The sequence below is a fragment of the Lates calcarifer genome, linkage group LG1, assembly GCF_001640805.2.
Source record: "Lates calcarifer isolate ASB-BC8 linkage group LG1, TLL_Latcal_v3, whole genome shotgun sequence".
Taxonomy (NCBI): domain Eukaryota; kingdom Metazoa; phylum Chordata; class Actinopteri; family Centropomidae; genus Lates; species Lates calcarifer.
In genome coordinates this window covers 22,105,175-22,117,950 of record NC_066833.1, presented here as the reverse complement: position 1 = coordinate 22,117,950, position 12,776 = coordinate 22,105,175, and the positions used below count along the sequence as shown (strand labels likewise).

The following is a 12,776-nucleotide window of genomic DNA, read 5'->3' as shown; positions in this document are numbered from 1 at the left end:
TCTTTTTTTTTCTTTTTTTCAAATCTGTGGTGTCAAACTTCATCTGTCATTACAGCTTTCAACAGCACTATCAGGAACAACAAGACATCCAAGAACAGTGTTACTCAATATGATCAGTGTGACTCACATGTCTTACAAAAGAAGGGCGTAGGAAGTGTCTGAATTACCAATCTCATTTGAAGATCATTTCACATCTCAACATCTCAGAGACACACATGTTAAAATGAACGGTCTCAATCATTTTATTTTTTTCATGTGGGGGAAAAAAAAACTATTACTACAATTACCAGAATTCACTTGAAAGGCCATGTAATGAGGCATGGTTATCGTCACCTCAAGGGCCCACTCTGGGTTTTGTACCATTCATCATTCCAAACTAAGACAATTCTACTGTGATCACTGTAGGTAATGCAGACATGTTGTATAATGAGACAAAATTACTTCATAGACTAAACTGTTGGCAGACAGGATACTGGATGATTCAAACATTTTTTAAGTTGTGTATCTATTTCTGCAATACAACTCTGCAACTATAGGTATGGCTTATGTTAAGGGTTGAATTATGGTTGTAGACAAGTAAATATGGTTTAGGTTGAGTGACTAAAACACTTGGTTTGGGTTTAGCGGAAGTAGGTGGTTATGGTTTAAAAAGCAAAAGCACAGGTTGTTCGTCTGTGGCAGAGTGCAAACTTCTGGTTACAAACCAGATGATAGGTTAAAACAGTATTTGATCTCAACTGTTCCTCCAGCAGACTTCAGCAGCAGATGGCACAGAGACAAGACACAACTGAGGATACAAGAAAAGCACTGGAGAAAAGTTCAGAGACATAACCACTGCCAATGGTGGTTTGAGCAAAGCCACAGAGCAAAACATCTGCTCACAGTGAACAGAATATACTCTATATTCTGTATTATTTCCTGGTGGTACTTAAACCACTGTACAAATACAGATTATTTGAGCTGCAAAAGTTAGGGCTTTTTGATAGTCAGTTAATTGTTTATGTCATCTTCCATTTTAACATTTTTCACTATTTGCTGACATTTTAAGGAAAAAAATAGATTACAGAGGTCTTAAAAAAAGATTAATCAATACTGAAAGCAAACAAAAGTTCCCACTCCTCTGGTTGGTACTTTCTACAGGTCTATAGGTCTGGTCCATGATATCAGAAATATTTCAACATAACCACACACTCACTCTCTTTTTTACTTCCTTGGATACCTTTCTCTTTCTTAGCAAATTGTGAATGTAGTGAGATACACTATTTGGCAATTAAGCACAACTCACCACAAGCTGGATGGTTTATTTGCATCTTGACACTTCATATGCTTTATTTTATACTATTACATTAGGCAGCATGGTGGTTGGAGTGGTTAGCACTGTTGCCTCACAGACCCTTAACAGATATAGATAATGGATGGATGGATGGATTTTTTACTTTTTATTTCACTGAAACATGTCCCTTGTTGATAGTCTGGCTACTTATATTGTATTTCATACACATAACTGCCATCTGCTTTATTATGTTTTTTTTTTTTTTCTATCACCTGCATGATTTCTCAGGCAATTACAGGAAAGTGTTTGTTTTAAAGGGATGGGCAGGGAGTACCAGAAGAGCTAAACACAATGTATCCACACCTCTGAAACCTGAATGTATCACAGTTATAGATACGTTCACATTATTTCAATAATCTGAATGTGTTATCCAACAAACTGCATTTCTGTATCTGTATCTGTGACTTTCCTGTGACTTAAAGTGACAGGATATGCAGTCCGTCTCTGTGTGAGTTTGATACAAAGGCTGTTTTTATTCATATTATGAACATATGATACACATATGATTCAACATAAAATCAGAGTTTTTAGATGTGTACGTGCGAATGGGATTTTGTGACGTCATGACTAGTTACAAGATCTTGTGTCCAGTTCTGCACTTATGTACAACTCATAATATTTTGGAAGAAGGAATAGATGTCAATATAAGAATTTTAAATAAGGTTTAACAATAATTGAATGTCTTTGTGATTACACCATATCATATATACATGTTTATTATTTTTGTATACCTTAAAACCTGGTCTGTGGGGGATGTGTAACTTTTAATTGAATAATATAATCCTATGCGACTCTTTTCTCTAAATGTGTAAGCTGAGTTTGGAAAAGTCTAAAATGTTGAATGACCTTACAACATTTGATTTTGTGGCTTAGCTATTTTCTGCATCAGCTACTACAGCTTAAATGTTATCCAATTAATTCATATGTCTATAATATTCTAGTATTTTATAAATGACTTATTGCAAAGACAACAAATACTGGTTACTAGGCACAGACTCAGATTTGTAGTATTCACTTTCAGCCTCTAGAGGACAGTGTAGAATGGGGTAAAGAGGTGACAGTAAAGGAAGTAAAATGGACTTTTCACAGACGTCGTACACCTAATCTCAATATTGACAGGCGTGACAAAAGAGGATCAATTAATCCTTTTGTTAGAATTGTTCTTTTGTCTGTTTGACATTAAACAAAAGTGGCAGAGTATAAAATAAATGAATTACGGGAAGAGACAAAAAAGACAGAACCCAATTCTGTCTGTCTGTGTAAGTAAAACTGCATTTGTATTGTTTATACCATACAAAAGACTATTACAGGATTTATTATGGAGTGGGGAGGCAACCACATGACAAGTATCAAGGAGAGGAAAACATCACACAGACTGTTGTCATAACAACATATTGCAATGAACACAAAGTACCATCTGGTATGAGATTTTTAAGACACATCGAGAGGACAAGCCGATAGATAATTATTTCCTGGGAATAAGAATTCGACTGAATGAGCAGCCTACGCCATGCTGAAAATACAGCAGTAAAAAAAATGCAGTGACCACAGAAGAGGGTTTGGCATCAGAGCTGATCAAATGGCAAATCTGCATCATCAAAAACAAATTTGGATGCAGCCTTTTATGGGGGGTCAAATAGACAGTGGTGAGCAGTCAGAAGGCACAGAGAGGAAGTTGTGGGAAAGTACTATATACTTCTTGTTTCATGAAATGTACTATGGGAATGAAAACTACCAGTCAGGAGATCAGGGGAAGAAGTTTTGATTGCACAATGTTGTTTAAAGCGAATGTCCTAATTCATAGTTGTTACCAGCTCACGCACACATTAATCACACACATTCATCTGTATTCAATCCAGGTCCAGACTGACCTTGAGCGTTTCACCTGAGGTATGCGCTTTGCATCCATTAAGTCGACGCGGTGTAAAACCATCTCACAGCATCAGCGTGAAGTGTCTATTACCACCATCTTATTTCCTGTTTATATGGCAACTGCCTCAACATCCTGTTTTTAATTACTTCTCTCCAGCAGCAGATGCTTCTCACAGCAACCTGCTGTGGATTACTCCCCTGAGAACTAATGTGCTGTGACAGACCCCACTTTTCCAATCAATAACTCGCCCTAAATCTGCCATCTCTCTGCCTGCCAAACACACTCCCACTTCTAATGGCACATCATTTTCTTTAAGGGGGTGTAATTGCAGACTGTGGAAAGCTGTAGCCCTTTGTGTTCCAACTACGTAGATACTGTAAAGGAATCTAAAGTACAGAAACTACAGCCCACGGCACGACACAGGAAGTGATGGGGGCTTTACGCCGAGCTCAGTCTCACCACCATTTCCATCACATTGCCCTTTGAAAGAGCATTCACTTCCCTGTTTTGGCTGTTAGAGCAAAGTGCTCAGATAAATCGCTGTGCCGCTTCATAAACCTGTTGGTGCAGGCTTGACAAGATGTTTGTTTGATTTCTGTGGTAAGTGCAGTCTTTTATTGTCCAGGCAAGGCTACCTGATCAGTTTGACCTTTAAGATGGAGGGAGAAGTAATTTTGGCTGTCGAGTTTTATAGCAACTTGCTATATGTGCATATTGGTGCTGTACTTTTGGACAAACTGATTTTAATCACCTTGTTTGTTTTATTCCTCAGCTTGTTTAGTTTTTTTTCTTAATGATCACCCACAATTCACATGATATGCAACAGACAGCACAGACAGTGCAGTAACGAGGGAAAAAAACAAATTCTTAAATATGAAACACTGAGGTCACATGATTTCTTATCAAGACAACATCAGTTTCTCGGGGATAACGATCTCACTTCCACTTTTTTAGCATCAGGTAATGTGTCGTTTCTACGCTGCAATATACAGATTTGCTCTCTATTTGCTCATTTAATCATAAAATGACACATCTAGACACATACAACCTATTTGTCTTCCTGTTTTACAGAGTGCAGCTGCACAACTTTTAAAAATAAGTATTCAAATTATCAGGCAGCAGGTTCTGCAAACTGTAAAATACAGACACATCCATATTTAGATACAGCCTCTGGCTATTTCTACCCCAGTGTTTCTTCTGGAAAGCAAATTGTGTCACACATTTCTTTCTCTCAGACACAGAATTGTACTTTTACTGAAAAGAAAAGCTCTTTAATGGATTTTTTTTTTTATGATTTTGGTTCGTTTGTTTGGTTTTTCTAAGATTTCAAACTCACATGGACTGAAGACGGATCTCCACATAATGTTCAAAAGTAAGTTACATTTCATTTCATTTGTAACTTGAGGCTTGAATCGTACAAACTTCAGTCAAATATTTAATCAAAGAAGACATCTTTAACTTTTTATTTTAAATTCTTATTTTTGTAGCTGATAGCAAATTACAGTATTGTTCAGTACAGATGACCAACATACCCCTCTATTCCTTACTAAGACCTCAGTAGAAGCACATGACCTCTTCAACATACATGAATTAACAAGACACAGCAAACAGGAATGTCTTGCTGTATAACAATTCTTTGTTCTTTCTGCTGATTTTTTTAAGTTTCAGTATGAAGCTGGATCTGAACAACTCCAACATGTCTGTGGAGTCTGATGCTGAGAGGCCAGAGCAGGGACCAGTCGAGTACCGCATGGCAGGCCTGATCTTCTACTGCTTCGTTTTCATAATAGGAGTCATAGTCAATCTCACAGCTCTGTGGGTGTTTGCTCTCACCACCAAGAAGAGGAACTCAGTCACAGTCTACATGATAAATGTAGCGGTGGTAGACCTCACCTTCATCCTGCTGCTTCCCTTCAGGATGGTTTACCACCACCAGGACTACTGGCCCTTTGGGGATATATTTTGCCGGATCAGTGCTGCTCTCACCATTTTCTACCCCTGCATTGCTCTGTGGCTGTTTGCTCTGATCAGCGCCGACCGCTACATGGCCATCGTCCAGCCAAAGCACGGCAAAGAGCTGAGGAATGTCCCAAAGGCCGTGGTGGCCAGTTTAGGAGTGTGGCTCATGACTTTGGGCAGCACCGTACCCCTGATCTTCACCAATCATGACCCCGATCGCAGTTCCAACTTTACCACTTGCATCAAGATGCAAGACATCATCTACTTGCGCCACGACAACCCTGTCAACTTTGTGAGACTCATCTTCTTTTTCCTGGTTCCCATATGTATAATGATTGGCTGCTATATCGTCATAGTGGATAATCTGATCCACGGCCGCACCTCTAAACTCAAACCCAAAGTGAAGCAGAAGTCTATCCGGATTATCATCACCCTCATCATCCAAGTGCTGGTGTGTTTTGTGCCTTTTCATGTGTGTTTAGTGCTCCGTTTGCTGGGGACGGATGAAGACGGGGGGTTTAGCACAGGGGCAGTCTTTACCACATTCCTGATGAATGTAAGCACAGTGTTAGACATTATTCTGTACTACATTGTCTCTAAACAGTTCCAAGACAGGGTGATCAGTGTGATTCTGTACAGGAACTATCTGAGAAGTGTAAGACGCAAGAGCAGGCACACACACACAGGAAGCGTTCGATCAATGAGCAACCTGACCAGTGCAATGATATGAAACCATCATCAAACTCTGGTGTCAAACAGCACACACACTATATGTACTGTGTATGCTTTGGCACATTGTAAGCACTGAATGCATCACTGTGTGCATGGTTCATTATCAAAAGGATCAAAACTTGCAATTAATTTCCAAGGTGTAATTTACACTCACAGTATGGGAGTGCTGCTGTTGTGGCAAAAACATCTGTGTTCAGAGCTGATTGAGTCACCCATGAGACTTGCAATGTTTTCTGTGCATCTTTGCTCTGGCAGACGCAGCACGGGTGTCTGTGGCTCAGGTGTACCGCGGGCAGACAAAAATAAAGCTGGTAGTCATTTAAAACATAGCCAACAGTATCTCAGCGCTCGGTTTGTTATTATGTATAAACAGTAAAACTCCTCTCAGCCTTCTCACTACGTCACCCAACAACCATAAAGGGCCTGACAGCCTCCACGGGGGGGTGGGGTGCGGGGTGGGGGAATCTACAGGAAACAGTGGTGGGTTCTTAAAGGCGGCTGTCTGTGTTTGGTCGCTGCAGCAAATTTGTAACTTCGCCTCTGTAGCACCTCAAAGTTGCATGACAACCTAGTAAATATAGTATGTAGGATCTATAATTAAAACACACACAGCAAACGTCATGAAAGTTGCTGAAAATTTATTGACCAGGTGATGGCAGCATGGCACAGCTAGATCACATCTACCTGCCAGAGGAACACAAGACACAGCTTTCTTTACTTTCCAAGTGGACAGTGCTAGATTTTTGTGTCTATCCTGTAGAGCACCTTCTACTTTTTTTTTTTGTTGTTGTTGTTGTTGTTTCTGCATATCGTAACATTTCATCTTTAGCTTTATAAAAGCAAATATTTCCCTTTTTATTCTGTGAAATAACCATTCCAGCTTCTCACAGAGAAGTTGTTAACTAGAGTCGTAACAGCTCACCTCAACCAGGAATCCGACTGAAGTGTGTTTATGGTGCAACGTGAATCATATTGATTAGATGTTAAATGATTCAGTCAGCTGAAGTGCATTTACAGTAACATCCTCAAGAGACATCAGGGAGGCTATTTACTAGATTTAAAGCAACCTTAACCTTAAAAGAGAAAACCTTTTCTGCTCAGGGATACTGTAATGTCAGGTCTCTGCTGCGAGCATAAGCACCATGTTGCAAGATCCAGCAATTTATCCATAATTTATTCCCCAAATGACAGACAAGTGATGAGTTTGAGGGTAGTGAACGTGCGACAGTTCTATCTCTGTGAAGAAACTGTTTAATTTAAGTGAAGGGGGAAAGAATGGTTTTGATAGGTGTCCTGCACGAACATCGCCCTAGCTAAGAATTGATTTGGTGTTGCCAGTTGCTAAAATAATCAAGTTAGTGTGTCTGTCACACCAACACAGCCTTAACCGGATTAGACAGTGAGTCAGTGTAGCTGAGTAACTATGTAGTGTCTCATACAATTAGACAGGCACTGCACCCTGTGGTGTAACCACATCTACCATAGCAATTCTCAGAATGGTTATCGTATGGAAGATCAATTGCAAACGCAACTGAATCAACTGTGTCATACTGTTCTTTTATTCCTTAAAGAGATTCTGGTTTTATTCATGTTTTCTCACATCTTCACAAGCAAGCTCAGTTGAATTCTCACGGAGTTCAGTTAGTGTACTACACTGGTAAAAGGATAAACAGCACAGAGAGTCCAAATGGTTTGTGGTTTTTACAGTCTTCACAGTCAAGAAATGGCCACTGACATACACAGCTGAGGTGGTAGATTTAAACTGTGTTTCAATAAGAAGAAGGCAGACTACAAGTTTCCATCTCACATGGAATTCTGGGAACTGCAGTTCATCACATGATGATAGCTTTATTGGCTGATGGGCTACAAGTAGATTTATAACCAAGAGGTCAAAGGTCAAATGAAACATCAGAGGGTCATCTATCTGTCCCACCTGTTAGACATCAAAGAAAAACCAGCCACGCTGCTCACAGCAACTGGCATTTAAAACAATTAAGTTTCCTGTCAAGTCCCTGTGATGAATTATCCGGAAGCTTTACTGGCTGTAATTCTAAATCTTCCCAACAAGTGCCTTTGTTGTAGAGAAATTAATGAAAACAAGATTGTCTTTCATAGGAGCTGATCTAACAGCGCGACAGCCAGCTGCTCTTCTTTGGGAATAAAAACAGTCAGCATTAAACACAGCTCAGACAAAATACTTTTTTTTTTTTTTTTCCCTACCACTCGTGTGGAAAACAAATCAGGCGGCGAGCGCAGTGGCCATCTGTTTTGTTATTTGATATGTGTGAATACATGTTGTAATGACTTTGTTTGTGAATCACTCTGCGCGGCAGAACACACGAGAGCTCTCGAAGTGCTGGAGTGTTCAAAGCTAATCATATAATTGGACACAATAGTCGATGACAAATGGAGACGCTTGGAGCCAGCCAGCTGGGGAAGTGAATATGTAATCATTGTAAAATCATATCATTTTTGCATATTTGAAGACAGCTTAATAGAGTTTGCATGTCAGCACAGCATCAAATGATCATCAGAGACAGTGTTGCTGTATTTGTTTTTCTAAGTAGTGCTCTGTTGTACTACTTATCTGTATCATGATTAAAAGTGTTTCTTAAGAGTTTGTTTCTTATATTTTCATTTATGTCTCGTGCTATCATGAATGTCGAAACAAATCTGAGACAAATGACCCTTCCTGAATATGAAAAATAAAAGGAATATGGTACGGCAGTCAACAGCCTTTAGCAGTGATTCCATTTTACACCCCAGGGATATTTCTGCAGTTGCCAGGAGGTATGTGGAAGGCTTGATTGTGGAGTAGCGCAATAATTTTGAATTGTAGGTAAGACTACGTGTTGTGTTGACTAACTATGTTTGCCATTTGTTCAATGCTAAAATGAGGGACTGACAGTGGGAAGGCTAAAAGTAGTATATAAATGGTTGAACTGGTTAGCTAATGAATATACTAACAGTTAACAAAAAGTAGTTAAAGATTATTATAATTAAGGAAAATTGTGTGAAGAAAATATTGTGAAATAATTGACACACACTTGCAAGCAAGCAAACAAACAAGCAACTTTCATATGACACATAGTGTAGAATGACATCCAGTTTAAAATCAACATATTGGGAACATGACTGGTGGTGTCAGTGGAGGGTTACTTGAGATAATTTGTCATTTCATAAAGGAAGGGAAACACTGGTCTACAGTACACTATACTGCAAAAAGTAATCTGTTACCACAAGACTATTATCATGTGACCTAATTTGGCACACATCTCTAATATAACCTCGAAAACACACACCTGAAGCCCTTTCTGCCATCCAAACGTGTTGTTGTTTGAAATAATAGCAGAAACAGAACATGTCACCGGGTTGAGTTTGAAGCACAGCCCTCTATGCTTTTACTATACCATTAGTCTCCATATTGTTCCAATTAGAGAGCACGAGGACATGAAAGAGAGCCTATAATGTTATATAGATACTGTACACATCCAGCCCTCCTCGCCTGGGCCTCCTCGTCTACTGTACGGGCATTAGCAACAAGCAGCTGCCTGCATTTACATCATTTAGCGTTTCTCTCTGGGCGCTTTAATACACTGAACCTCTCCCCTGGTAAACTTTACAATAGGATGTTGAAGGATACTCCTGGACTGCCATAGGAAATGAGAGGCACATGTGCGTGGATGTAGCAGCGGGTTCCCCCCTGTGACGCTGAGCTTTAGGGCTGCACAATGAGACTAATAGATTCCTTTTGTGGACAAAACTAGGTTAAGCACATGAGCTATTGTTCTTATCTGTGGTAGATGTACAATGATATCTTATGTACAGTGGAAGCAGTGTGAGGTACTCCCTTTGTACACATATTTAGCCAAGATGGCTTTACAGAGGTAATCTTTTCCTCTGGCAGTGGGAATCTACTCCTGCATTGTCTTTCGTCTCCATTAAAAGGAGATAATCTACTGCAAGACTTTCAGATGCTACTAAACTGGCTCCAATTGACCTCGCAGTTAGCAAAGAACAGGAGAAGGAGAGGAAATGTATGGCCTTGATTACAGCTGTGTGTCTATTTTAGCACATTGTTCTGTTGCTGATTCACACACACAGCCAACCACCATTAGTGCATATAAATAATGTAAGGCCCACATCTCTCACTGTTTTTTTTTTTTTTTTTTTTCCAACTCTGTACTCAGCTAAGTGGCTGCATGGAAACCTTGGGCCCCTCCTTGTCGGGTTCTCCATAGATTATTATAAGATTTATTTTTAAGTCTGTAAAGAAGCATGTTCTTGACAAGTGTTCCGCTCAATGCACGTGGGAATGTTTTTAATTGTATCATGTGAAGTGGAATAGGAGCTCCGGTGGGGACCATGTCAGATTGTGTTAATATTTAATCCGGTCTCACTTCAGTTTTCCTCATGATCCAGAGTATCATAAGAGCGGAATAGGAAAGCAACATTACAAGACAGATAAAGAGACACGAGTAAAGATGCTGTAGCTCCAGGCCGATGTCTCACTCAAGATGTAGTGCTGCGAAAAGCTTGTGAAGACACTATTAAGAGATTCCACTTGTGTCTCCATTCTCTGCCAAGGCCTGGGCCATAGTGCAGCGTGCCCCCCGAACAGTGAGTGATATTATGGCAGCTAATGCTAATGCACTCATTTCAGCTGATGTGCATCTAAAGAGAGCTGACTGACAAATTTAATGTAAAAGCAGGTAGGAGAGGAAGAGGGTTGTGTGCAGGGGTGGGGTGGGGTGGGGTGGGGGGGAGCAGGACACAACGTTAGCTCGTGTGTGCAGGAGAGACAGAGAGGGAAGAAAAGAGGGAGAGAGTGAGAGAAGGAGGGATGGAGGGAAGAGCGAGGGAGGCCTTTCACTTCCTCTGTGTGCACATCACGTCTCCTCTCCCTGAGCTCAATTACAGGATTGATACTCAGAGAGGAAACTTCATCATGTCGTACAGATGTCTTCACTGGGAGAAAGAGGGAGACGATGCGTCTTGTCATTTAACGTGACATGGCCTGCGTTCGCTCAAAACAAACAAAATGAGAAACAGTTGGACTATAGATTTCATTATAGGCTAATAATAAATATGGAGCACCAGTTTAAAAAAAAAAAGGAAACAAAAAAGTGGGAACTGGTGGCAAACACGTTACTGACAGAGGAATGAAATGGAGATGGCCGTGCCTGCTGGATAGAGAATTTAACAATTCTGCTGAGTGAATTAATCTCAAACAATAACTTGTAAACAATAATACTCTTTCAGCGAGCCATTCAGCTCCATCATAGTAAACATTTTTTATAACCCAGACAGCTCTATAAAGTGCTTTAGGCATCATTGGGCACAACCGTCATTAGTCAGTGCCTGTGTGTAAATCTGAATAAAACCACTGTGTTGGTGATGCAGCGCAGACACAAGCCCATATCTATTTTACAGTGTTTCATTTCAAACGTGACACAAGCAGAGAACACACTCCACAACAATGGCCATGTTTTGCTTTAATTTGATTAGGTTTTGTCTCAGCAAATGCCAAGTCCTGTTTTGCCTCAAGAACATATCTCTTAATCACGTTCCATCCAGGCTGTGTCTTTCATCTAAATCTCACAGCCGTGGCTCACACCCAACTTTATTTCGCTGAAAGGTAGGAAAAAAAAAAAAAAGAGCACACACACACCAGCACACACACACACACACACACACACACACACACATATCCAACAAGGGGGAATACAATGACAAAAGCCTAGCTCTCATCTCTGTCACATAAAGTGATGTTTTGTGTTTAGCTGTGTGCAACTGAGGTGTGTGTGTGTGTGTGTGTGCGTGCGCGTGTCTGTCTGCAGGGCTCAGATCCATGTTGTTTGGTTTGCTTCTCCATTAAGAGAGCTGTAAAGGAGAGGGAACAGATGGCTGCTGGCCCGCTCTGTCCTGCATCCTCTCACAACTGCCACACTTCCTGTGCGTCCATTAATCTTCTCTCACTACTCCTGCAGCACAACTTTATTAAAACAACTCAGGAGAGAGCGAACAACAAGCCCGCGCAGCTGTCAGGAGCAAAAGACAGAACCATTCGTCCACAGAAGAACGGCCTCGGATTTCTAGACGCATCTGTAAAACAGCCTGACTAGAATCCGGTTGGCTTTGAAGCAGGCTCTGCAAAGCACTCTCGCTGTAGAGGAGATGCAATAAATGCTCATTAGAACGCAGCTGGAACTGCTGTTGTTGCCGAGTTCATAGGTACAGTTTGTCAAACTTAAACATGTGAGGCTCTAGCTCCCTGCCTGGGACCCGACTACTGTTTCCTCCTGCTCTAAGAACATGTGGGAACTGCTGTGTAATAGTAAAAGTTTGTCCTGAGTGATGCCTTTGAGCGCAGAGAACCTTATAAACACTAAATCTACAACTAGCCTGTCTGTTAAACAAACTGCTAAGATTACACACTGAACTTCTTCACGTGATAGAGCAGGTTTGCTTATATTTGTTTGTTCTCAATAATGAATAAAATGATTCCTTTGGCTAATTAGTGTGAACCTATTAAAGAAAAGTTCAATAACACCACATAAAGTGAGAGATTAATATCTGGTGCCCCTGTATAAACACAAGGACTAAATTTGTTGTCCTGCCTGATTGTCCTCACAGGATGAAATATTTTACTAGGAGGCCTGTGCAAACTTACATGTAGCACGCTGTCATGACAAATATTCTAAGAACGTAGCTCTATTTGGCCCTGTGCTCTGTGTCCATAGCAGTCAGTGGGTAAATTGAAAAATCAATTCCAATTTAAATTATTGGAATAAAGAACTCCAGGAGCCGGAGATAAAAGAGAGAGAGAGACAAAGAGAGAGAGAGAAAAAGAAAAAACCTTCTTCTCCTAGATCCCCT

General features: G+C 40.4%; 1 protein-coding gene across 1 annotated transcript; it reads left to right on the top strand.

The window, feature by feature from the left end:
• The first annotated feature begins 3,673 nt into the window (after positions 1-3,673).
• On the top strand, positions 3,674-8,514 carry gpr18 (G protein-coupled receptor 18). Its single transcript, XM_018702791.2, has 3 exons — positions 3,674-3,806; positions 4,530-4,578; positions 4,869-8,514. Exon 3 carries the CDS (start codon positions 4,876-4,878, stop codon positions 5,893-5,895), a length of 1,020 nt encoding a protein of 339 aa, XP_018558307.1. The 5' UTR covers positions 3,674-3,806; positions 4,530-4,578; positions 4,869-4,875; the 3' UTR covers positions 5,896-8,514.
• Positions 8,515-12,776: the final 4,262 nt, after the last annotated feature.